At 41.1% G+C, this 26,772-nt stretch overlaps 1 protein-coding gene across 8 annotated transcripts; it reads right to left on the reverse strand.

Moving 5' to 3' along the window:
• On the reverse strand, positions 1-26,713 carry tcf3b (transcription factor 3b). Of its 8 annotated transcripts, none has more exons than XM_069694950.1 (21): positions 26,157-26,713; positions 23,095-23,191; positions 21,031-21,103; positions 15,640-15,713; positions 14,894-14,966; positions 14,307-14,347; positions 13,934-14,066; positions 13,282-13,328; positions 9,047-9,146; positions 8,850-8,947; positions 8,467-8,590; positions 8,250-8,308; positions 7,612-7,687; positions 7,040-7,101; positions 6,619-6,816; positions 5,948-6,059; positions 5,625-5,772; positions 5,261-5,314; positions 4,003-4,244; positions 3,745-3,896; positions 1-3,623 (listed from the first exon to the last, which is right to left on the reverse strand). In XM_069694950.1, exons 2-20 carry the CDS (start codon positions 23,167-23,169, stop codon positions 3,751-3,753), a joined length of 1,935 nt encoding a protein of 644 aa, XP_069551051.1. In that variant the 5' UTR covers positions 23,170-23,191; positions 26,157-26,713; the 3' UTR covers positions 1-3,623; positions 3,745-3,750. The 8 variants fall into 8 exon arrangements, with proteins under 8 accessions (XP_069551051.1, XP_069551053.1, XP_069551049.1 ...); XM_069694952.1 differs by having other exon boundaries at positions 5,948-6,056; positions 8,467-8,560; positions 8,850-8,950; XM_069694948.1 differs by having other exon boundaries at positions 6,619-6,813; positions 8,850-8,950.
• Positions 26,714-26,772: the final 59 nt, after the last annotated feature.

A 26,772-nucleotide genomic window follows, 5' to 3' on the forward strand; every position in this document is an offset into this window, starting at 1 on the left:
AACCCTTTATTACAATGGTTTCCTTTATTTTCCTTTTTTTATGTATACAATATTCAAAAGCCAGACATTGGAAAAGGTATAATCTGTTATTAAAAATGGCACATTTATTGCTACATTACTGTTATATACAGGACAGTTCTCACCTATATATATATTTATATATATATATAGATATACATATATATCTATATCTATACATATAGATAAAGATATAGATATATATATAGATATATAAGAGAGAGATTGAGTGAGGCACTCTGAGGACCATGACGAGTGTCCTCACTCCAAGATGTCAACCTCTGTACCTGTGAATGTATTTAACACTCAATGGTCTCGCCCCTTTTTTTAGTTCAACAAAGATGTGACAAAATTGTTGAAAGCAAGTTTTTAATCACTGCTTTCTTTTACCAAAACAAGTCCAAGCCCGTCAGCTGAAAACTTCCCATGCTCCTGCAGTGATCCGTTTTTTTTTAGTTTTTTTTTACAGCAGATTTTAAACTGTGTCCTGTGTCAAGAAATAAAAGTCCCCCCTCCCCCCAACCACAAAATTGGAGTATGTAAGCTTGTAGGCTAATAGGATGTCGACAGAATACTAAATGACATCTAGTCAGCTTTTCCCTTGGAACAAATCGGCAATATTCAGTACACTTACTGATCTTGTAATAATACACAAAACTTCAAATACAACTTTTTCTGAAAGAAGTGATCAGAACCTCTCGCAAAAAAAGTCACTGTCAACGCCACCAAAGAGCTGGAAGAGTAAAGGTCAGGGGTGAAAACTGTTACTAATGACTAAACATACTGAAAGTCACTGCAGCAAAGGGCTTGCACTCTGATTTACAGAAAATTTGAAATGCTCCAAGTCATTTGAGGTTCCAGCTACGATGGAAAATAAAACTCACTCCCTACATTGAAGCAACACATACGGGACAAACACGTGTATGTGCATCAAAGGCAGACAAGCAGAGCCAAAAGCAGCATCTCTCGAACCCCGTCATGTCAAGTGATTAAGCAATATAGAAAGCAAACTCTCGACCTGGACCCGTGACCATGACCTTAACTAAAACAGCAGTTTGGACAATATAATCCAGTTGAATAATTAGAAAAAAAAAAAGGAATAAAAACTAAACAAGATCTACGTAACATTTATTTATTTAACTAGATACACTGAAAGAAAATCTCTTTATACCATTTAAACTTCTTCCTGAAAATTGAAAAAAGCATTAGGAGAAGGGAGGGTGGGGGAATGAACAAGTACCTCTTTAATCTCCATGATAAATGAAATGATATGGTTCACAAAATAAAACTGTCTTAAATGAAAATACAAGTTCAGGCACTGATAAGGTATCACTCTCCCATCATGACATCTTAAGTCTTGAGAATGAAAAGGCCACACTATTGATTTGTATAGGTCTTTTTCTTCATCTCTTTTTGTAGAAATTAAACACACAAAAAAATGCTCTACCTCCCATTTGTGATTACATGTTGGTAAAAAGAAACCATTCACAACATGACATGACATGGGAATATCATCACAATAACACTGTTTTGTTCTCCATATTATCCATCACTGAACACCCAAATACCGTTGTCTGCCTCCGAAAGAAGAAATGTGCAGGAATCTTAGCAGTGAGCTGCACACCGAGAGCCACTTGGTTGAGGTCAGACAGTAGAAAAAGGTGAAATGAAAACTATTATACTGTACTGACGAAACCCAGGAACACAACTTTGAAAAATGAAGGCGATCCACATTTGTATGGTAGCTACATTCAAAAACCAGTTGCATAATTACTATCAGAGACAAAAATCCCTTCCCACGTTTTTCCGTCAGTGCCTCACTGCTGAAGTAAGAACACGTCAACAGCGCCGTGGCACCAGCTCTGTCCACATATACCCAAATGGAAAGTAAGAATTCATCTAGGTAGTTGATGATCCGCCTTACAACTAAAACTGGAATAAAAAAAAATAAAAAAAAGGATACACCAAACACTTTCAACATTTGTCATTTATCCCCAGTTGACCCTTTTCCTCTGCCATCCTACTTCAATTGCGAATTAATGTTTGAAGAATTTCATTTAAATGTCAAATATCCCCTTATACAGAGCTCATCTACAATACACTCTAAACTTCAAACTAATATTGCCATTTATGTAAAAAATCTACAATGTATAGACTAACAAAAAATATATATTTTTTATATATATTTAATTTTGAAAAATGAAACAGAATAATGTATGAAGTGAATTTACACGTCACACTTCTCTCTAAGAAACGTGAGAACACACTTACTCAGGAGGAAGGTGAGGGGCTGTAATTCAGTGGGAATGCTCATTTAGGAAAAGAAAGCCTCAGTTACACAAAGGCTTGTCTGCTTTAGTGACTGCGGCCTGATGAGATCCCTCCTGTCAAGGAACCCAGATGTTTTTGTCTTTTGCAGAACATCAATTAAGGGGAAAGACTTGAGCTGCTAAGTCTGCTGGCACTGTCAGTAAACCATTTCAAGAACGTAACAGCACTGAGTGGTGCTGATCACTTAGCAAGTGATTCAAAATGGCTTTTATACAAACTTTCAGGGACTGAAATGCAGTACAGGTCGACTCTTCAATTTCCAGCCTAAAACTATACAACTGTGCTTTGTCATGTCTGTGTATGCTTTAGTACATAAAGCAGTACAAAAACCTGGATCTATAACAAGGGACTACTGGAGGGACTCTAGAATTCATGGTCAACAAAGAGGAAGAACAGTTTTGTTTTGCTGACAGATTCTACCACTTGGAAAATTCATAACCTTCAAGGAAGAAGTCTTCGATTCCAACTCTCCAGAAGCCTTGCAGGATGAAACCAGGCTTCAGTCAGAGACTGCCCCTGGGTCAGAGTTCCCGTTTTTTTTTGTTTTTTTTTTGTAAGCTGCATTTGAACTGTCAAAACGTTGACCTTTGCCCTGCAACCTTTCCACCACCTTCCACACACACGCACACGCACACGCACACAAGGAAAAGTCACTGAATTTCGACAATTCAACTTCAACTATGGGCTTGGTTACATAACATATGTAAGACTGTACCATCACGCTGGGAATGACATACATTAAAAATAATTGCTCATACACATAAGCAATCCCTCACAATAAATGTTCCTCACATGTAAAAGCAATTTGCTTAAATGTCAAATAGAAAACATGTAACAATTAGGCACAAATCCTTGATTCAATTTGTGTTTGTTTAGGTCTCCTTTTGTTTTTTCCCACCAGAGCACCTCTCGGCAGTGTGTGAAGTCCCAATGTGTGGCAGGACAAAAAGTACTCCGGCGTTCCATCATCGTGTGGAAACCAACAAAAAAAAAAAAAGAAAAATCTTACATGTATAAAACAAAGCAAAACTAGAAAAAAAAAAAGAAAAAAAAAAGTTCTTCACATTTGAGCTTGTAGTCATGGTTGGGAGTGCGACAAACAGGCTGTGTCAGTTTTGGCAGTATGCATGTGTGTACGAGTGTGTGAATGTGCATCTTGAAACTTGAACGGACAATACACAGACATGTCCACATTTACACACACACTGAGAATAATGGGTGGAAGAAATCTGTTAAGGCCACATCCTCTGACAGCCGGGGAGACAGCACCAGATCTGTGAAAAGGAAGGACCACAAACATTACGCCGGAGTATTTCTACAGAGCACAAACTTCAACGACACTGATCAAATGTGACTGTAAATAACCTCTGGGCTACATTCGACATCTTTGGCTACCTGGTGTTACATGTGGCCAACTGGATTGTGGCCATCTCCTCCCATGCTAGGATGGCCTCCTGAGAGCTGCATGGGTGCTTCACCCACCACCCCAGACACCTTCTCTTCCTCGCGGCGTTTTAAACACGCTGCCTTGGGGTTAAGGTTGCGCTCTGAAACGCAGAAACAGGCTTTCTCGGTAAAAACAAACAAACTGTGTTTAAATGAGGACAATAAAACTTGTGATCGACGTTTGCAAGATTCTGCTCACAGACTGACCTCTGACTTGTTGTTCTAAATTGAGGATGACATTGACCGCTTGGTGAAGGATGAGAAGTTTGGTCTGAGGTTTGTCGTGGCTGAGGTGCAGCTGGCACATCCTCCCAAGCTCCTTGAACGCCTCGTTGATGTCCCGTACTCTGAGACGCTCGCGTGCATTGTTAGCCACTCGCCGTTCCCTCTCGCGCTCCATCTTCACCTCAGGGGGAAGGTCCTCGTCATCTTCTTCTTCAATGTCCTGACTGGTTATGAACACGGAGGAAACGATGAGGCCACGAGCAGGAAGACATTTCAAAACAATCCAATAAACACACAGGTGTTTGTGCTACCATTTAGCAGCTTCAAGTTTAACAGCAATCAGTCCTTCCAAAAATTCAAGTAATATCCACCATATTTGCAGAAGCTTGCCATTTTGCAAAATTCACAACATTCTTCAGCAAAAAAAAAAAATGTCCCCAACAGAAGAAGCTCTGCTGAAAGTATTCAGGCATGAAGTAACATTTCCAAACAAAACTCGCTTAATTAACAACAACAAATATTTAGGTTCAATAAATAAACAAAAATAGATTAGAAGTGAAATATTTCTAAGATGTACTGCGTGCTTATTATAAAAGGAAGTGATTAAATATTACACTTTATCAGGTAGCAGCAATAGGTACTGAGAAAATACACCGCAAAATCAAGCATGTTTGCTTGCAACAATCATAAAAAAAAATCCGGATAATTCTGGAGGGAGCAACAGCACAGACTTTTAACTCAAAAACGAGACGTGTGAAAAGTTAATACTATATCAAAGTCAATAGTGGAAACACGTTATTCAAGAAGCAGCAACTCCCACTGCAGATGATCCATTTAATCTAAATTCTTATCCCACACGAATACGTTTACTATTAATAGTATTCTATGCTGCGTGTGCATCGTTTATAGTTTTCCCTTAAAGTTTGTGAGGAGGGAAGAACGATAAGCTGTAGCCTTCGTCTTTTTGTTTCTTAAACTTCGACGTTTGGTTGCGTGCCGTATTGTTTACTACTATGATGTTGTCCTTGAGATAACGGCCTATTGTTTTGCGAGTAAATATTTCCAGACCAAAATGTATTTCAAGATCAACTTTTAAAACTGAAAGTCAGAAAATGTGCAGAAATGGAGAAGGTGAGTGACGGAAGACTCTGACAATCAAAGGTCAGACTTCAGACACCAGCCCCATCAACATGTGCTTTGACCGATGTCTCGAAATTGATTTTCTATCGGAGAAACTTACTCATCTTTGTGGTCTGTGAGGCTAGAGAGCATCTGGAGGGTCAACGCCTCCTTTCTGAAAATGTGACATGAAGGGAGGGAGATTTTGACATTGTTAAACACCTAACATAGCCTGGGCATCAGCGGGAAACACAGGAGAAGCGACGACTTTTCAAAGTGACTAACAGCTGACAACTGGAAGCTTGTCGTGGAGTAGTATTGGTTTCCTTTATATTCTCATACTTGGTGACAAGGCAATATCCACCTTTGTGGGATGAAATCAGTTTGCGCCTCAATTTCAAAGCATGATGAAACGGTTTCTGGTAAAAACATAATACAGGCACACAGATTAGAAAAAAAAACACCAACAACACTGGAGACATTACCTTGTTCGACTGCGTGCTGCCTTTGAGTCTTTCTTTTCGTCATCTGACTTGTCTGCAACAGATGAGTTTTCATCATCCTCTCTGTCTTCTCTTTTGATGTCTGAGCTGCTGGAGGAGTGTGTGGAGCGGGCCATACCACCAGGCAGACCTAGGGACACACACACACACATTTCATTGTAGGAGATTAAAGACTTTTCAATTTCAGGAGGGAATGTAATACAAGTCATAATGTGGAAAGACAATAAAGTTCAAAAGAGACCAGTGTGCTTGTAGAGTAGATTTGCTATCAAATCAATCTTAATCGATCAATTAGTCAAACTTACTGGTAAAGCCTTCTGGCTGGCCGACTGACGGTGTGGGTCCGGGTGCGTGATGACCGTGCAGGAGAGTGCTGCTGGGAGGAAGGCCTGTGGGCTCCTCGTGTTTCCCTCCCTGCTGATGAAGGAAGGGAACAATGCTGTGAATCTAACAAGTACAGGCAGAGCACAACTACGCTGCTATAAAAGCTTCCCCAACCAAATGTTTTGGTACAACTTGCAGACAAGGTAGACAGCCAAGACAAAACCCAACAACATGTGACTAACTAAAAGTACATAATTATACTCTTTGTGACTAATTAACAACCCGTTTTATTTACCTCAAGGAAAGTTATGCATATGCCAGTCTAATTTATTGTAATACACGTTTTGGCCAGCAGGTGGCACAAATGATATTGTGTTTGACATGTTTTGTTTTTTTAAGAAAATAAGTGATGATAAATAACTTGGGCAATTTTCATTTTTTTTTCCTTTATTTTTATTTTTTTTTCTCCAATATATTACTACTAAGCCATTTCACAAAGCATAGTTTGTTCATTTAAACCTAGATACTAACACTTTTTAGTTTTAATATAACTTCTGTTTGCTTTTAGGTGTTGCCAGACACCACTAAAAGCCCATGTGTCTTTGAAATGCACATCAAAGAAAACACAAGTTGAGCAGAGTAGGTGACTCACCATAGCAGGATGTCTGTTGCTGAGGGCAAGGCTAGCGTTGGGGAAAGCTGGAGAGAGGGCTCCAAGGACCCCGTTGTGTACTGCGGACAGCAGGCTGTGCATGTCGGAGTGGGCGCCCTCTAAGCCGGGGCCCTGGCCCACAGCGTGATTGCGGAGCACATGAATGGCCTCTTCCAAGCGATCCTCCATTTTACTCTGCTATATAAATACATGCAAGATGAGCTAATATAAACATGGCAAAAGTCCAAGCAGAGACACTGTTTAGAAAAAATATTTCGACAGTACATTTGTACTTTAGAGTACACCAAAGTAGAAAAGAAAAAAAAAAAAAAAAAAAAAGCAATGCCATACAAAGATAAAAGAAAAAACATGAATATGCTTCCAGTTATCTTTGATGTAGCAGAGAATTATGTTAACATACCAGAGTGTGTGGCTGCCCTTCATAATTGGGTGTGGTTGGTCTTTGCCACTGAGATTGAGCTCCTGCAGAGAGAAATATTGGGATTGTGTTAAGTAGTAATTCTTGACTTCACACCAGATGGAGCTGCAGACGCATTTTTGTGTTGAAGAATATTAAAAATACAGGAGGTTCATTTTCGCTCAACAAGTTCAACCCATTCATTTGTGCGTGTCAAAAAACACGCTCTCCATCAAACTGAACAAGTTACTGGACTAATGAAAGGATTTTGTGACCGATACTGATGTAATATCCAAATGTGTGGTTGCGTGGCAGAGTTAAAAGCAGGAATAAGATAAAAATCACCTGAACGCAGTTTACCAACCTTCTGATTATCTGAAGATAATGTGAATCTTACATCAAAGATGTGATTTTTTTTTTTTTCCCACGTTGTTTAAAAAGACACAACAGGCTGGAGCTTAATGGCTTCCAACGTCTCCACAATACAAATTTGATTATCTTAATTTGTGACTTTTGATGATAAATTTGTAACAACATGACACTCTTGTTATCTGTATGCGAGAACTGAACTGTACCTGCAATAGCCTGAGGAGATCCAGGAGTAGATGGAGCCGAGGAGAAATTATTACTGTTGTGGTCCGATGGGTAAATCTAAAAGAATTGGCAAAAACAACTTAATAATATGTACAATTAAACACGCTTGTTTGTCAAACTGCTGTGCTAATAAATGTGTGATGATAAAAATCTTTCTGCAGCAGGCGATATCAAAAACCAATCATATGCATGTCATGAAAACCTTTACGTGTAAAAAGACTTGAGACATTTAAATAAGCAAAAAGGGTTTTGAAAAATATTAGCATTAGATCTGCCAAAGAATTGAATTGACAATTGTGTAAACACGATAGTTAGTTATCGTAATGTAAAAAGCACAAAATATCAAATTGTTTATGCTTTGTGCTTGTTTGTCTTCAGTATATTTTACAACATATAATCTGTTTTGGATGAAACCACATATCCTAAACCATCACTAGACATTTTTTCATCAGAATCCTTAGTTTAATTTGCACTTATTTGTTCCTTTCTTCACAACAATCTGCCATCACACTACATTTTCACTTTGTCAGAGGAAATAAAACTCTTGGCAAAATTATTCTAAGCGTTTTATTGCGCGGCACTAATTTAATAAACCAACAACAAACAGAAAAGAACTCACTGAGGCAAGAGCCTTCCCAATTTCATCTCCTGAACTGCCAGCTGTGGTGCCTCGGTTGGCTGCAGAGACAAAATAAATAATGTGAGTCAGATGACCCGTTAATTTGTTCTTGGGAGGGGAAAAAAAAAAAATAATAAAGAAATGACCATGGCAGCTAAATCGGTGACAGACAATGCAAAGATGCTTTTGTGATAAACTCATTTTTAAAGTTCCTCACCCATGATGCCTTCTCCGTTGATGGCGGGTGTGTGATTGTATGTGGTGGGGGCCGAGTGGAAGCCGTTGACTTCGCTGCCGTGCAGAGGATAGTTCTGTGGGGACAGAGGCAGGGGGTGACGCTTCTGGAGAAAAGATACAAGTAGCTTCATAAGGCACAAAAATGGCTCACATGAAATAACTTTAAAAAGTGACACAAATTCATGAGAATTTTTTGAGGTTTAATTATTCAACATGTTGCACTGAAATGCTAACAGCAAATAACACTCAATGCAAATTTGTCTTTGTTCTTGATGAAAGATGTTGCTCTGGATTTCATATCCTAAATCTTAAACCTACAAATAAAACTGAGGGGAAAATTAAGATGAGGTAATTTCTACTCACCATCCTGTCCTGTGGGTTAATTGCAGAGAAGGAGCCTGGCTGTCCAATGTGAGGGGAATTACCCAGCATGGCAGAGTAGCCAGAAGATGACCAGGGGTCTTCTGAGAAAAGTGAGAGCGTGTTTGGAAATGTGAAAACAGCTTCAGGGACAGGATCACAGGAAAAAAATATTCTGGTGATATTTTGTGAAAGGTTACCTTGCATGTAGAAAGATCCAGGGTAGACAGCTCCCGGTTTAGCACCAGGGTATCCTCCATTGTCCCTGGAATACTCATCACCAGATGCGGAAGCGTACACCTAAATAAACACACAGACAACAGGCAGTTAAGACTACAATTTCTGATATAACTACTTCATACTTTGATGATAACATTGATATTGTGTGAAGTGTTTTCCCAATGCAACCCCAAGCGTCATGAGAGATGAAGCAGTACGGGACTGGTCCACCTTATCCTTGCTGTGTTAAAACCATTTAACTACACTTGCTACAAATGGCCACAAGATGGCAAAAGGGAGTCTGCTGGCGGTGGAGGAAGGCCGGCTCCTCGCCTGTAGAGGAGAACACAGTGGCCACGGCATGCTGGGCACAGCGACGGCTTGAATCCCAGTGCACAGTGAGCACTTCCTCTAGCTCCTAGGACCCCAGTGACATCGCACTGGCTGGGCTGCAGCCCCTCCCTGTAACACACTCAGTATCAGCTCGCACACATACCATACATTCAGTGAGCCAACACACCCATCCATGCACAATCCAACAGCAATGTCCTCAACCTAGCCCTATCACATTCTGTGTGGCATCAATAGAGGATTGAGAAAAAGAAAAGAAAATTATAAAAGCGCTGATGAAATTGGACTTTTTATATCAGCCGATAACACATCCTTTCTAAATATTGCTACCAAAAAACTATGCTTGGCCTCCAAAATGCACAAGACTGAGGACAGACATGAGAAGCCCTGAGTTTCCAGACACCATCAGCTGCCACTCAGTCCTCCGTTTCCTCTCCTCCTCTGTACTACACAGCACATAGAGGAAGAGAGGAAGAGAGGAAGAGAATGGAGGCTATGCTGCAAAGAATGCTAATCCAGAGAAGGGATTTTTTCTGTAATTTGATTTAACAGGGAGAAGTGGAAAGGGAATGGAGAGATGCACTTCTAATTACAGAGCCATCTGCCTGTTCCTGGACCACATCCAACTCCACAGGCAGCTGGGCTGAGGAGAGGGAGCGAAGAGAGGGAGAGAGATGGGGGCTGGGATCCAGTCAGCAAGAGAGAGAGAGAAAGAGAGGCAGAGAGAGGGAGAGATTGCAGTGGGTAGGGGGTGGCAAAGGGGCAAGGGGGAGGATTGAGAGGGTGGGAAGGGGGGGGGAATGAAGGCCCTGATGATTTATGAAATGGGTAGAGAGATAAGGGGTGTTGAGGGGGACAGGAGAAGGTAATCTAAATGACTTAAACAAAGCTTGATATGGCCAGGGGAGTGTGAAGGAAACAGGGGATTTAAAATGATCACGGTTAATTCAGGGGAAAACATGATGGAGATGGCTTCATTTAACAATAGGCTTTGAGTTGTTCTTTCACGGGGAACAATGTCGAGTGAATCCTGCTGCTCTAGATGGGAACACAGAACTACACAATGACTAGTGCTGCTGGATAATTGTATTCTCGGGAAGAAAGGGATTTCTAGGGTAAAATCCTCAACTAATAGGGGTTTAATGTAATTCAGGTTATGACCGTGTAAAGGTCTCTATACTAGAAAAACAGGGGTTGTGGCGAGGGGTGGGGAGCACATGAAGATTAACATCAAACTAACCTCGGAGCGCTGTATTCAACCACAAGGGTTTGTGGTTAGTCTGCTGGACAACTAGGGGGCAGAAGAGAAGCTCCTATATGTTTTTGTTTGTTGCGGATGTGAAGAGGTGAAGGTTCACAGGGTTAGGGCAAGGATCTTCCGCACAGGTATTGGTGGGATGCAGAGGTCGTGAAGTTTGAGGGGAAATGGGATATGGCATTCACAGTGTGGCTATTATGTGTCAATTTACTGATTTAGAGCACCACGACTGAAGTAACAAAAGTAGATAAAGAAAAAAAAAAAAAAAGAATATGTTGACAGGGTGGGGAAGAGAAGCAGGAAGGGAGGAGTGTGGGAGGGAGGAAGGACCACAGGATCATCATCGGCAGTCATTAATCTGGGCTCAGACACGGGGCTAAGAGGCCTCGCAAGCACTGCGCCTCACAACTGGGTCACTCACAGGGGGAGGCCCACCCAGGCCATCATGTGGTGAAGCGTAGGCGGAGGGCTGGGGGAGGTGGGGGAGGGGGGTTCACACACAGACATCTCATCATTCGCACTAAAACCACGCAGCCATCGTTCACACTGCGGGGAATGACTGAGGTTCAGACAGTGAAAAAGAGGGGGCCCTCAGCCAGACAGAGTGTTCACACTCAATCTCTGTGATGTTGTCACTACGGCGAAGCGTGTCTACACAGAAACATTTCAGTAGCCACTTCAACATCCACAGGTGGAGCAGAGTCCTGACTTCATCAAATAAGAGATCAAAAACTGGGCTAAGCAAGAAGTTCACCAGGTTCAACTCTAATCTCTGCCCATACCGACCATTAAGTCAAACTGATAAACATGCATCTCATCAATGTAGTCGGCTAGAGTAGTTATATCAGATGCAACTGTGTCTCAAACTAAGAGTCAGAACGCTTGACTTAATTTCCTGCCGGATTACGCATCCGTGGTCATGATTTGGACCAAATCAGCCATATAAATCCCTTGAATTTACTTCATCCATGCGTTGAAAAAACATCAGCACATGCACGAGGTCTTCCTGCAATAAAAACTCCTTAAAATTTTGTTGTAAAAATGTGTGCAACATATAATAAGATAATGAAATCATGGTGCTAAAAATGGTAAATAACTTCTTCCAAACTTGTGTCCTCTGCTTGCGCTGCCGGTGTACTGCTTCAAGGCACTGTGCTTAATTGCAGATGCCACAAGTGTGGAGATGCAAACGCTCCTTACCCCGTTGATCTTTTAGGTCACTCTTGTCATCCGAGAACTACAGTAGCATGAGGACAGGGTTACAGAAAATGTTTACGCAATGGCAATATTTCATACTGAAGATCCAGTGGCAGCTAAAGCATCAAGACTGGGCTCCAACCCCAACAGTGACACAGGCACCTTCCCGCGAGAGTCCTTCTGACTTGAAATATCATGGTTTTCCATCTTGCAAAGTAATGCATCATATACAGCAGAACTTTCAGGTACTTGAAGAAAAAAAATATTAAGACGAACTTGTGTTGCATTATTCATTATTTGGTTTTCAAATAGAGTAAACAGCCTCAGTCATCTACGATTTGCAGTAGCTGAAGCGGATCGGCAGGACGAGCTGGTAATCAGTGCACAACACTTGGACTTAGATTAAGAAAATAATCTATAAACTGATTTCATCAAAGTCTTCTTCAAGTCACTTTAAACTAACGGCAACATTCATTCGGTATATATTCAAACATGGAACCATGATTAGTATCTCCAGCTATGTGTGGCTGCCATCATCCTGACACATCCGCTGCTGGGAACTCGGCCCACTGACAAAATGTGACACTTGGTACACTAGCTCAAAGTACCAAGAGACACTTTATACTGCCTAGTCTTCCCGTTGGGGATCGATAGCGCTCTCTTAAATCTAACCTGTTTAAAAAAAACTGCAATCCAACTGAATTTATTTAGCATGAAATATTTTTAAAAGAACAAAAGTTACAAATAGTTCAATATTTGGAACGAAAACTGTTTAATATTTAGAATGAAAACATTGTTTTCCAAAGAAGTAAAACTTTGGGCAGCGAAATTTTAATTTTCCATTTAGCCACACGACTGCATGAATGGTTTCTACATTGTACTGCCTAATAAAAAAAGAGAGGAGATAGAAGATTAAATAATAGGTTTGTTAGACTGTGAGCGCAACAAAACGAGGCATTTTATAACTTATATCTGGAACCAGCTTTCAGAACCAAACCTTCTAGGACCATTCATGTATTTGGAGGTATGAAACACTGTATTCTCGGCATTCACCAAAAAACCTATAACTCAAACTGGGCCACGGAAGAAGGTAAGTTAGCGGACTTGACAAAGTACCTCAAAATCCTATAAAATTGCTTGTCTACATGGCAATCAACCCTGAACACCACTTGAAACCACTTGACTGTAGAGACAACCACGGTGATGATGTTTATTAGGGCCCGAGTTGCCTAACTGTCAGCTCGCTGAGAGTCTGACTGAGAAGAGGGTCTTTACCCCCGTCTGTCACAGAACTGCTCAAGAAGAGTAGGGAAAGCAGTGTGTATGTGTGCAGAGAAAGAGAGAGAGAGAGAGAGAGAGAGAGAGAGAACTGGCTGTGAGCTGTGAAGAAGAGCAGAAATAAGCTCTCACCGAGGACGGCAGGCCAGGGGGTTTCCGAATCTTCTTTGGCTGGGTGTCTACATACAGGCGGCAGAGACAATGTAAAAGAGAGACAAAAACACAAATAAGGGCTTAGCAAAGACATATTGGCTAAAGTTACATCAGTTCAGGTGCAGCTTCATGTGCTCTTGCTCTAATTTCAACTGCAGAACAGAAAACACGGAACGTGCAGCAGCAAGTGCGCCACTGTGTACGTGCATGTCAGTGTGAGGGAAATGTTGCTGTGCGTTCATCTGTTCGTAGCTTTGTACTAGATCTATTAAATGTAATGAAAAATGGCTGCACAATAACAAAAGACATACACTTGTTGGTTTTCTTAACTCAATATCGATGGATTTTGACCACTTGGTCAGACAACACAGCAATGCAAACAATTTGAGAAGACATGACCTGGAAAATGGGGATGGACATTTTTCATTATTTTCTGACATCATTCATACATACATACATCAATTAATTAAGATAATAATCATGATCATCATCATAATCAAAATGAAAACAACGAAATTAAGGATATAAAAAAAAACTAAAAAAAAAAAAAAATCGCAAGAAGGGAATATTGGAAAATGCAGACAAAGAGAGAAACATATATTGGCCCCACAACAAGCACAATGCTTTTTACCTATGCCTCCATCAGGCGGCCTTCTCCTGGGGTTGTTGGGGTATGACGGATAAAACTGGGAGCCAGACTTCAGACCAGAGGGGGACATGGCATCTGGGCTGGGCATCGCTATGTCGCTGGGAAGAAAACCCGGCTAGGAGAGGAGAGACGGACCAGGTTTTACAAACAATACATTCAGGGGCGTGGGAACGCAGAGGACAAACAAACAGCTTCGCTTCTAAGAAACGACAACTGTTGCTCATTCAAAGCATTTACCATGAAAAGAGAAGTGAGAAAACTGGGTTTCCTTTCCACTGACACACTGCTGAATGCAAGTCTCCCACAACTATGGCCTTGCAGTGAAATGCAAGAAATAAGCATAGTAGCAACGTACCTGGCTTCCAAAGGCAGGGTACGGTGGCCTCTCATTTTTACCTGCGAGGTGAAAGTAATGTTTGAACGTTAATGCAGGTGAAAAGCTGAGCTGTGTACACGCATTAAGATGCAATGGTGTGTGCTAATACAAATGAAAAGTAGGTTTTCAAAAGTACAAAAAGTCCAGAGATGCCCTCCCCTTTTTCAGTACGCTCAGCTGCATAAAGCCGCCCGCCAGACAAAACCCTGGGGAAGGTTTCTGCTTCAGTGCCCTAACATCCCCAACACTCAACGAATGAACACACACACACACACGCACGCACACGCACACACACACATTTTGCCATCCAGACACATTTTTTTTGGTCATAATAAAGTACACACAAAAGACAGATTGGCCATTATCAACATTTTTTAAAAGCTGAAGTGTGACAGGGCAACACTGCTGTGGCTCCATTACTACTAATTTTACAAAAATCATACAACTTATGTGCAAAAGATCCCCCCCCCTCCCCTAACGCCCTCCCACCAAGTAATTTTACCAAATAAAAGGCACATGTTAAAGATTATAAAAAAAAAAAAAAAAAAAAAAAAAAGAAAACATACCAGCAATCCCTGAACTGATGAATGGAGAAGACAAGCCTTCATGTTCATTGTAGTGGGATCCTTCTCCGTAGCCCTGCGGGAACAATGGTGCCCACAAAAACTTAAAAAGCCAAGAAAAATGTAAATAAACAGCACCAGACACTAGCACTAGGCAAATACACTCTAACACACCCACATACCCAAACGATAACCACTCTTCAAGGCCATCACCCTCTTGTTAGCTCTCCTATGTGGCTTAGTGGTTAGCCTCCCTCTGCCTTTCTGTCTAACTAACAGGATCCATGCCAACCAAATCTGCATCAGCTCGGGGGATTCAAACCGACTTTCTTAATTATCAACTTGTGGTAATCAAAGCTCGCAGCATCTATTTCACCCCCTGTTCCTTGTATTTACACAGAGTTGTGCCAAGACAGTTATGGTAGATGTGAAGCTGCAATTACCGGTGGGCTTCAACAGAGGTTCTGAGCAACCAGAAAGCATGCCAAAGCAGGATCCTGGGCCAAGGTTATTAAGTAAAAAGTAAAACTACCACTTCAAATCAAACATGGCACACAGCAGGAAAAAGCACTATGCTGTTGTGGTGGCTTGGGGGAGAGGGTATGCGCGTTTGCATCTATGGCAGAATGATTAACTGAATATGTGCGAGTGTATTACAATATCACGGCATCTGGTGTTACTGCTTAGATCTGCAAACTTAAAATCATGTGCGACTTAAGAGTGTGACTGTGTGTGTATTTAGATCTTACCCGTCCTTGGCTGAATGAGGGACTGTTCTGTTCTGCAGCGCCCCAAGACCCAGAGCCACTGCGCTCATCTATTGCTGGAAAAAAGGGATATTGTTAAGATTGACAGGCAGGGAGATCAGTATGTTAGTCTGGAGAAGATATGAAATTTAAAAACGTCAGGTTAAACTAAATGCTATAGGAATGTTAGCAATCCACACATGAGCACGTATAATTTTTATGCGTGACTGCAGATATATAGAAATGCCTCAATGTTGGGAGTCATATCAAGTGAATGTGTCAGTTTTTTTTACTCTAAACATTCAAATTCTTCACTGGCCACAATGAGCTTGGACAAGCCAGGAGGGAGCATCACGATTGATCAAAGACGTTTGTGGCTGTATTGCAATGTTAAACCATTTCTGGGGGGGAAACATGTCAAAAACGCTGCTCAGTGTTGCCATTGCCATCCATTATGGTCACTGAATAGCAGAAAATTAACCATACACATCCTAAATGTAATCCAAGAGGTTAAAATGTCATCTAAACCACATTTAAATTCCACTCAAGTCAATTTGACACACACACAAACTAAAAAAAAATAATAACACAAAACAAAAATGTGCAAAGCCAGAAATGTAACCAGTGTTTTAGGTAAAGAAAGAAGAGATGTGTGGCACAAAGAAAACACAGCCAAAAGACTGGCGGAGCAGAAAACTCCAAAATACCCCCATCATCCCCTTCTCCCCGTCTTATGCACTAATGCTATCCAGGCTCTCTGGAGACACAAGGCTTAATTGCATGCTGATTTGCATAATTGTGCATATTAATGCAGTTTCCTTATGAATATTCATATTTCGTCTTTGATTTTTGCCTAATTAAAAAAATGTGTGTGAGAAAGCAAAAGAGAGAGTGAGCGGGTGGAAGGAGAAAGCGAGGACGAGAGACGAGAGAGAGAGAGAGAGAGAGAGAGAGAGAGAGAGAGAGAGAGAGAGAGAGAGAGAGAGGAAGAGAGAGAGAGAGAGGAACAAGAGGGAGAGGGAGGAAGGAACAAGAGTGAGAGGGGTCTGGGTGAGATCAGCAGCCTGGCTGACGAGCGAGAATGAGTGATGAGACTAACAGAGCGGTGCAAGCACCTACACACGCTGCGACAGCCGTGATCTATGGAGCTGATGCCAGTGGCATGGAGAACCAGGCAAGCAGGGAGGAGAGGGGACCTCAAAAGATCAGCCTTGCTCACTGTCAGATCAGGCCGGCTGAAAGGCCACAGTACTAATAGAGCGCCGCGCCACCGTCAACCACGTCTCGTCTTTAGTGACTCGTCGCTAAATAAAGATGACAGACTTTGTATGGAGACACTTCAGCCAAAGCTCGGTGCCAGGAGAAGTAATACCAAATTAGCAAGATAAAAAAAATTTAAAAAAAAATCCACTTCAGAAGAGACATCAACAATGAGACTCCTGGCCGGGCATATTTCATTTCAAAACACCTTCTCTTTTCCGCTTGTGCTTCATCCAAGCTCGTTGGTAGACCACAATTATTTTCACATGTAATTAAACACGTGAAAATGTAGTCAGTAACCCACAAAAATCACATATTGTCACCGTCAACAGTAACCTGCACCGAGTCGGCCTGTGGGGCCAACAAGCAGAGTTAAGAGAATAACTTCATCTTCACAGCTATTTTCAATACACCACTCATCCGCCTATGAAGCCTCCATTTGGCCAACGGGGGTGCAAAGGATAGAGCAAAAGCACGGGTGCGCAGGAGAAGTCTGACAAGATTGTTTCACACTTACTGGAGTAATTAACTCGAAGGCAATTAAAACAAGGTGGAGAGCTGCTGAGGTGACACTGACGCCTAGGAGAGCCCAACTACGCCAGAAGAGAGATCTTTCTTTTGTTGTTTTAATCCCTTGTCACGTGTAATAGCAAACATAAACGCACAATCGCCAATGAAGTACAAAACCATAAAATAATGGAAAATTATCTTTAAAATAACCCACAATGCTTCACGTGCTCTCAAAAAAACAAAACAAAAAAAAGTCAAAAAAGTAATATTCAATAGTGGCCACTCTATTGAACATTATTTGGATGCTGGGTTTGTTGCCATTTTGCTCTTGTATTACCAGATAAGAACATTTTCAAGTCTAACTGCAAAACAAGTTATGTACCTTTTAAAGTAGGTCAGTGATTTACTCCTACATCAATTATTTTGGCCAACAAAGACACTTCTGGCACTCTGCTTTAAACCAACTTTAAACCAAATTTGTACAGACAGATCTTTGCTTCATTTCACGGTTAAGCTGCAGTTAACAGTTATCAACTGTTAACTCGCATACGATGACATACAATAGTCAATGTGATACTTACATAGCAGTGCTATGACACCTCCTTAAGCCCTGTGACAGCTTGCAGTTTTCGGCTGTATTTACATCACATTGGTAAAGGAAGAACACCTTAAAGTTGGTTTCAGTGGTTCGAGAACAGTTCTTTTATCGTGACTGACAACATGTATGGAGTCTTGAGTCACATTAATACTCCACATTTTTCACTTGAGAAAACAATGCTGCACAGAATTTAAATTGCAATTACTTCTATTTGCTTAATGCCAACGTGTCCTCTCTCTGGCCCGTTTACTAACAAAACATCAGAGATAACGTAAGGACAGCATCAGAGTACTTGAGCACTGCAGCGCAACAATAGCTTTTCAAAATAAATGTCAAATCGAACCTGTGCCATTTCCAGACAACTGACTATCCAGAAAGGCAATGAGAGCATTTGTATACTACTATTACTGTTGAACGGATAAGTTTAACCACACTTTGAGATGTTTAAAAACTTGCTTTGCTTCTAATAGACAGTATTGCTATTTGTGATGAATAAAAGCAAACAATATTAACATTGAAAAGACCCCGTTTTATCGACTAATTAGACACAAATATTCAAAGTGTAAGAGACATTGGATTGGCATGAAAACAACAGGTTCTCTGGATTTAATGCATTCATCTAGATTTTGGCTCGGCTAGTGTGAACGGAAAAGACAAATACTGACTTACCACCAGAGCCCAGAAAAATATTTATTTTCTGAGCCACAAAGCCTTCGCACGGCTGCAGGCTCTTAAAACATCTAATTTAGTTGAAGAAGGAAACCACTCGCCTTTGAGATTTCCTCTTCCTAAGGGCTTAGATTTCCCAACTACGGCTCACCAATGCACAGAGAAATACATGACAATACTGCAGCCATGTGCAGGGAGACAACACAGAGGGCAAACGTTAAACACATAGCTAGTAAGTTAGCCACCAAGAGGGACCACATGTGCAAACCCACTGTGTTGTTTGTTGTGATCTAAGGGAACGCGAGCAGGTCGCATCCCATGTATTTGTGTGTGTGTGAGAAGGGGGTTGAAGACGTTGCCAGCAGCTGCAGAGGTGACAGAGGGGACGCCTGCCTGAAGGCTTGTGGGCTTGGCCAGCTCCCACCACACACCGTCACACTCAGCCTCCCCTACTTCTCAAACATCACACACTTCTTGCCAATCCTCTCCTCTTTCCTCTTTCCACACACACACACACCCTCCACACACGCACGCACAAACACACACGCCCTGGCCACTGAGGAAGGGAGAAGGACGCCTAATGCAATTAGCACCCCTCTGAGCACTTTTGTGTTGATGAATAGAGGTGGTCTGGTGGGCCACTAGGCTGCTTGCTGCCGTTCCCGCGCTGCTGGGCCCCTGAATATACAAGCCGCCTAAGTGACGTCATAGATGGACATTGTTCCTTAATGGTCATCATTTCTATAATAAATAGGTTTCCTGGCCTGAAGCCATATAGAATTGTTAGCAAGCAATCTTTTGGGCCGAGTTTAAAAAAAAAAAAAAAAAAAAAAGAAAAGAAATGGGTCGCACATCCGGTCGACACGTGCACCAATACTAATCGAAGAAATATTTCACAGCCAGGCAAAGCTTGTAGTTTTCTTCCACATACATGCAGTCTGTCTACAGAAGTCTTCTTCCTCCTTTCAATGTACTGTGCATGTTATAACATGACGCAGATCTACAAGAAACTCTTGGGCTAGAATTTGCAAGTGTTGGCATTTTGACTTTCTAGTGCCATCTCCCAAAGTTAAAAGGTGACAGCTTTAAGTATTACATTAAAATGGGTGTCAATGACCGAGGGCCACACTTTAAGACATTGAGGAGGGGGGAGGAATTAACTTCTCACTGCTTAGTAATTGCCTGCTGTAATAGAAACAAACAGAATCCTGCCTTCCACAGGCTGATCCCTCTATTCAACAAGCTCTCTCTCCCACTCTGGCCACTCACTGCATGCTGGGCCAGTTTAAGAGGCTGTGAGCTGGGGGTGAGGGACATTGTCTCAGACTCGAGCCATTTCCTGCAGATCAGTGGGGGTAAGAGCCCTGTGCCGTGTTGGGGGAGGAGTGTTTTACACTTCAGGGTGGGGGAGTCGTTTCAAGTCCATAAGCCCCCTTCTTTGCCTTTGTTCCTCAGTGGCCAAGTTCTCACTCTGGGGAACACTGGGGAGTGTGACTCGATTTCACACGCCAGGTTGGCAGGGTGACAGAGGAGCGAAAGTAACACGACTTACTAATAACCTTCAGGAAGAGAGAAAAGCTCACTCAAAGCCTTCAGGTGCTTGAGTGGGTTAACTGCAGCTAGTTTGCACTTCCAAACAGTAAAATAAAAATTTAAGAAATGGATAAACAGGCAAAGAGCAAACCGCAGCAAGTCAGTAAATGTAAGACTTCTGAAATTGCTTACATGTATTTCAAATAAACACATACAAACAAAACCAATTTGTTACATTTTCTTTCTTGGGTGGAAAACTGACCCAATGAGGACTGTTCTCAGCAGTCTGTGGATTATACAGGGCGTTGTTTCTGGAAATTTGTGCAGCTGTGGAGGTTTTTTTTATTTATTTTATTTTTCAAATCAAATTTTGCAATGCCTTGAGCACCCCAAATAAAATTTACTTCTATCAAACCTACTGATGCTGTGGCAGAGATATTAAAACCTGGGCAAATAAAACTGAAACGGCCTGCATTATAGATACCAAAAAAAAAAAAGGGTAGAATAGAAAATATTTGTGATTTCAGTCAGCAGACGTTCTGTTCCAGCTCCTCTAAATCAGCTGTAATTGGTGAAGACATGTTCTTTTATAGTCCAGTTTTGCAATAAACATGACTACTGAAGATCACAGATTTCTTAATATTAAAGTTGACTATTGTTGCTTTACCAAAACAAAAAACAACAAAAAAACACACAGCCACAACAATTTTGGTTAAAATCACATTGGGAAACAAAGAATGATACGAGAATGAAAACCAGCATTAGCTCAGAGATCCAGTACACAAAGCAGGAACACTGCTTTGAGATTAAGATTAAAAGCTTACCTGATCCACCAAACTGACTGCTGGCGAGTGTCATTGTCCTGTTTTTCCCATTGGCTACTGGAGGCGCGAACATCTACAAGACAAAAGCAAGAGAGATACCATAACTAACAGGGGAAATGATGGCACACTTCACACATCCTAGTTCCACTAATAACTAACATCACAAACACACATGTCATTCAGTTGCGCGTGTTTTGTTTCCTCACAGGCAATTCAGGTTCAGTGAGATTCACCATTGACAACTTTGATCAGTAAAACATGAGAGTTAGAACTATGAAGTTATAAATATTCATGGAGTTTTCAAAAAAAAAGTAATGTTTTTTGTAGCAAAAAAAATACAGAAGTAAAGTGTTCCCAAAACAAATATACAGCAATTAAAATTATGCCTTTCAGACATGAGACATTTAAAAGCAGTGGTATATAGCGGTTTAACTTTCAACACAATGATGTCACCCAGCCACTGTGGGCTTCACCACGAGGCTATGGTGTGTGTGGTCTAAATATCTGCCATGTGCCATCTTTCACTAACATGGTCAAAGTCTGCTGTACAAACGGAATTTTTTTTTTCTAACTAGGACACCGTAACACAATCTGCTACTACCGCATATTATCGTTTTTGTTTTTTTAATGTATAAAGCAGTTGAACAACAGATTCAGATGCTGCGTTTCCAGCCATTACATTTGATTGCATATATCGCAAACATGTCTAGTTTTGCTTTATACCATGTCCAACCTCGCATGCTTTTCTATGACTAGCCAGCAAATAAACAAAGATGGGGGAATTTGTTTGTACAGTGTTCAACAGTTTCTCACCCAATTATCAATGTCGTATTTAAACGGAACATCTGCTGATACAAATTGGCAGCTGATCAATCTGAGCTTTTCGAACACAAACCCAACTGTCTAATGAGAACCTCCCACAAACCCCTTCACAACAAGAGGTGTTTTTCTTTCATGGGGGAAGGTTTCCTTCAAATACCAGTGGAGCAGCAGAAAATATGACTGCATTAACAAAGCAAGCAAAGCAGCTAACTGCATCATGCAAGTCATTACGGTGGAGCTCTACCAACAATATTCATGCACAATAATGGGTTTAAAAAAGAAAAAGGGAAAAGAAATCAACAGAAAATAAAACCAAGCTAGTCCTGTTGCTCACTGTAACGCATTATAAAACAGTTAAATACAATTTAACTTAACTTTGTCAGAAGAAAGCTCGTGAGGCATTAAGGTTGCTGACAAACATTCATTAAGAGTCACAGTTTGGATTTACCTGTTGTGCCCCACATATAATAATTATCCAAAGCTGGCAGTTTAACTTCGCCAGCTATTCGGATTATTAAGGAGCACAAACTAACACAGCTCCATCGGGGCTATGAGATGTTTATGTCAGCGCAAAGCTGAAAAAGGCTTCACAACAAAATAAAACACAGGTAAATCAAAGCTGTAGATAATGTCTGGAGAATAGCTCCAAGAGCATCTCTGTGAAAATGTCGTCCTAAAGACTAAAAATATGACAAAAAGAAATGTCGGAGCTGTCTGCTCAGCCCAGTTCATATGTCTCAATATCTCCCCTAAGAGGCTGTTAAACAAGACAAACAGTGATGAAGTTATTTCTACCTTTTCTTGCACTTGATCCAGATTCACTATTTACATTTTACAGAGGATTCCAGTTTATTGTAGTAGGGTCTACTTCCTTGTTACCTGCTTAATTGAGTAAACTATATTTAAAACCTGAATTCATTTTCACCCATCACCCTGTGATATATCAGTATTTTCCTTGGCATACTTTGATGTAATCAGCACAACCTCTGCATGCCAAGAATCAAGAATGTATACATCGTGAGCTGACAACCAATTTTGTATTTATTTAAAAAGATTTTAAATTTCATGTTGCAGATTTCGAGAAATGAAGTTTCTTTCCTCGCCCCTTACCCCACTTCACTTATTCAGACCTCCAGCTTTCCTCTGCCCACACCAAGACCTGTATCGCTCTCTCTGTCTCCCAGTGCCACCCACCTACCACTGCCACCCAGAACCACCCAGTCTGCTCTCCCACTCTCTTACCGCACTGAAATCCAGGAGGTCGTTGAGTTCCTTGTCAGTTCCCACTGCAGCCATTCTTTGCTGCTGTTCGTTCATACCCTTCAGTCTCTAATAAACCCTATGAGAGAAATTTGCAGATACAGGATTTTAATGGCACTAGCAAGCACAAAGAGAAGTTACATGGTCCTCTTAAAAAAACAGGGATGATGATGGTAATGAATGATTCAAACTACTCTACCTTTGCTCTGTATTACATCTCTCATCTTAACCCATGATGTGATTCATATTGGAAAGTTGTTTCTCTCCTATTAAGATACCAATGCAGCAGTGCAGCCTGTCAGCATTTTAATTAAATTAATAACAATTTTCTCATCGCTAATGCATCGTTTTTTTGTTTTTTTTATTAACAAATTTTGACTAAGTATATAAATATATATTTGCATATGATAAGCAAATGCTGTGTGTTTAGGACGTTAAAAACACAAGTCTAAGCTGGTCATAGCTCAAATTCCTACCACGCTGAAATATAGACCGATGATGGAAAAAAAAAAAAAAAAAAGACACTACACACTATAAAGCAGTTTTTACTTCAAAATGCTTTTTCCCTTCAGATAGTGACTTCCCATTCAGGCAGAGAAAGAGACGCTGCCATGAAGTGATGAATACTCTGCCTTTAGTCAAATCACCACCAAGTAATGGACTTTAAAAAGAAAAATGTCTTTCACTTTACACGACCCTGGCAAATAACACTGCCATATGTCGATCATTGCTACATAAAAGAGAATGTAATACATTTACAATTACAGACATAATTGGGACTATTGTTAGCCCAAGGAAATAGGGGTGAAAGGCAGAGCTAATGACTGTATGCAAACACGTCATTACCAAATTACCATATGTCAACTCGGAAAGAACCTTGTCAAATGACACAGTGAGCATGAATACTGGATTTACCCTGTGTTTTGCATTCCAACACAAGCCCGAGGCTGCTCTCTGATGCCGAGCGCTGGTTCAGCAAGCCTCACAGGGAACTAGTGGTAAGGGGAACAAGTGGAAGAATAGAGGCACTTGGACACCAACAGGTGGTGTGCTTTTACAGCCTCTTTTGTAATTCAGCACTAGCGTAAACTGTTGCGATCAAAAAAAACAAAACAAAACAAAAAGATGTAGGTCTTGGAGAACAAGACATAAACAAAGGGAGCTCACAACATTTGAATTTCTGTTTAGAAAGAAAAAAATACTAATGGGAAGCAACTTGAAAGCAAAACAAACAAGTAACAAATCCTTCTCTACATACATGAAAATAACACAAGTCACTTGCATTGCAGTCCAAGTCTGGTGAACTCGTGCAAGTGGAACTAATTTAACCTTGGGAGAAGGAAAGGAAGCGAGCATACACAAAACATCGCCCCGAGTGTAAATAGGGCTTGGAACATGGCTGTCACTGCTGTCCCAAACTTTTGGGGTAAGATGGCCTATGAAGGACAACACAGACCACACTAGCAAGTGAAATCAACTTAATTTAACCACCGGGTTAAATGGAGCAGAGCACATGGAGGGGCCTAATGTAACAAAATGGCATCTTCAGCTAGTGCAGGATCAATATTTTGAAGCAAGCAGATTAGGGGTCTTTGTCACCCCACACAAGGGAGAGGAGGCAGGTCATTCTCCACAAAAGAGCTTGCACTTCCAGGAAAACCAACCACAGAGCTGAGCAGATGCCTTCTCCCATCAAAAACTTTTAATTCATCAGAAGAATAACGCAACTAAAGTTCAGATGCCTGTAGCAGCTTTGACCACAATAATGGGCCAAATTAAGTTCCTGTTTACTCGTCTAAAAATTATTTTTGAGGAAAGCTGTTGTTGACAATAACCACAAAAAAAAAAAAAAAAAGTAATTTAAAAGCAGTTTTGTGTGCATAGGTTCTGTTAAAATAAGAGTAAAAGTAAAGAAAGAACAAAACTATAACGTGTTTATCTCAACGCTAATACTACGGGAACAACAAGGGCCTTCGTACTAAACAGAAAATGTTTGTTTTTTTTCAACTGTTGATTCAAACATTGCTCGGAGAGGGAGAAAAAAAAAACAACAACAAAAAAAAAAAACGATGTTAATGTCTTGTGCCAGAAACATATAATAAAAACAAAACAATTTGTCCCAACAGTTTACAACAACGACAGAAAACATGCAGGGCGCCACAGGATGTACATTATTTGATCAGCTCCGCCAGGCCACGTCCAGGGCCAAGCTGACAACTAACCCATTCACCATTTATTTTGAACTATGTTGACATCACCCTGAAGACTAAGAAGAAGAAGAAAGGGGGGAAAAAAATAAAATAATAATAATAATCATAATAATCCTCCAGTTGTGTCTTCCCTGGTGTAAAACAAGTGCTACGGCCCTGGCCCTGGAGAATAAAAGCAAGGCTCCAAACTTCATGCAACAGATACGAAGGCTCTTTTCTTTCACATATTATTTAGTCGTGCATTATGAGGGGAGTTTAGTGGAGGAGACGGTGGGGGGGGTGGGAGCAGGAGGAATTTCCTGCCAAATGTGCAATAAAATAAAAAGTCTAGCTGGTGGCCAGACACTTCCATAAAGGAATGTTTAAAGGGCTACCGAAGGGGGGATTTATGGAAAGTTTTGTTTTCTGGTGGAAAATGCGCGTAGGTGCACGACACAAAGTTTAGCTAAAATGCTAAACCAGCGTTACACAACGTTAAGATTTAATAATATTACGGGCGAGAAGCTAGTGACGAAGACACACGGTGAAAAACAAAATGAGGCTTGTTAGGCAGCACTAACATTTAATGGAGTCTTTTTTTTTTTTTTTTTTTTTTTTTTTTTTTTTTTGCAGAACAAAGGAGTAATTTCCTCCTCTCCGTGGTTGATGCGGGGACCATCACGCACTTGGCTCGCCACCTCAAACCAGACAAAAAAAACTTAACATCCCCCGCTTTAACCACACATTCCCCCAAAAACTTTTCGACAATTGCAGGCGTCAAAAATAGGTGTCAATGAAACCCACCGAATTCATGCGACTTCCCCCGAAACGTGAAGTGTAAGAGTGTGTTTTTACCTCTCCTCTCCAAGTGTCTGATATCCAACAGTAAAAAGAAAAGCGGAGACTCGACAGGGGAAAAACATAAAACTTCAAGAGAATTTCGACCTCAGTGCATGAAACGCATTGGAGCACAGTGGACGTCTTCCTATTGTCCCGGGAAGCCTGCTCTCCACACAGCGCCCACGTGTTTGCTTCAATGTAACAAGTCTGTGTGCAAACAAATCTATTATAGTAACTAATCTCACGTCTTCCTTTTTTGTTGTTACAACTGAGATGATTTCATTCTTCTCGTAGACATCTTCACCACCTCCGTCCACATTGTCAGACGCAACAACGTATCCCTCCGCACAAAAAAAGTGAGGGCCTCAACGCCAGCGGTGTCCGATTTCAAACGCCTTTGAGAGATGGTATATTTTTCCAAAGAAAAAAATGCGGCTTTAACGTTTTCCGGTGGTCAAAACGACGGAAACGCCTAATTCCGACGCTCGGTTTTGAGTACCGCGTCTGCAACCCTCAAAATGCAGGAGCGCGACGAGCACTAGGTCGTCCAGCGGAAGGCTATCGTAAGAAAGTTACCTGCGATTACACAGCAGCAGCTTGACGAGATGGCACGATAAATGCGAAAGAGCTA

The sequence above is a fragment of the Brachyistius frenatus genome, unplaced genomic scaffold (genome assembly GCF_029030835.1).
Source record: "Brachyistius frenatus isolate BFR_SWC_R1_liver_20210118 unplaced genomic scaffold, ASM2903083v1 Contig_18, whole genome shotgun sequence".
Classification (NCBI taxonomy): domain Eukaryota; kingdom Metazoa; phylum Chordata; class Actinopteri; family Embiotocidae; genus Brachyistius; species Brachyistius frenatus.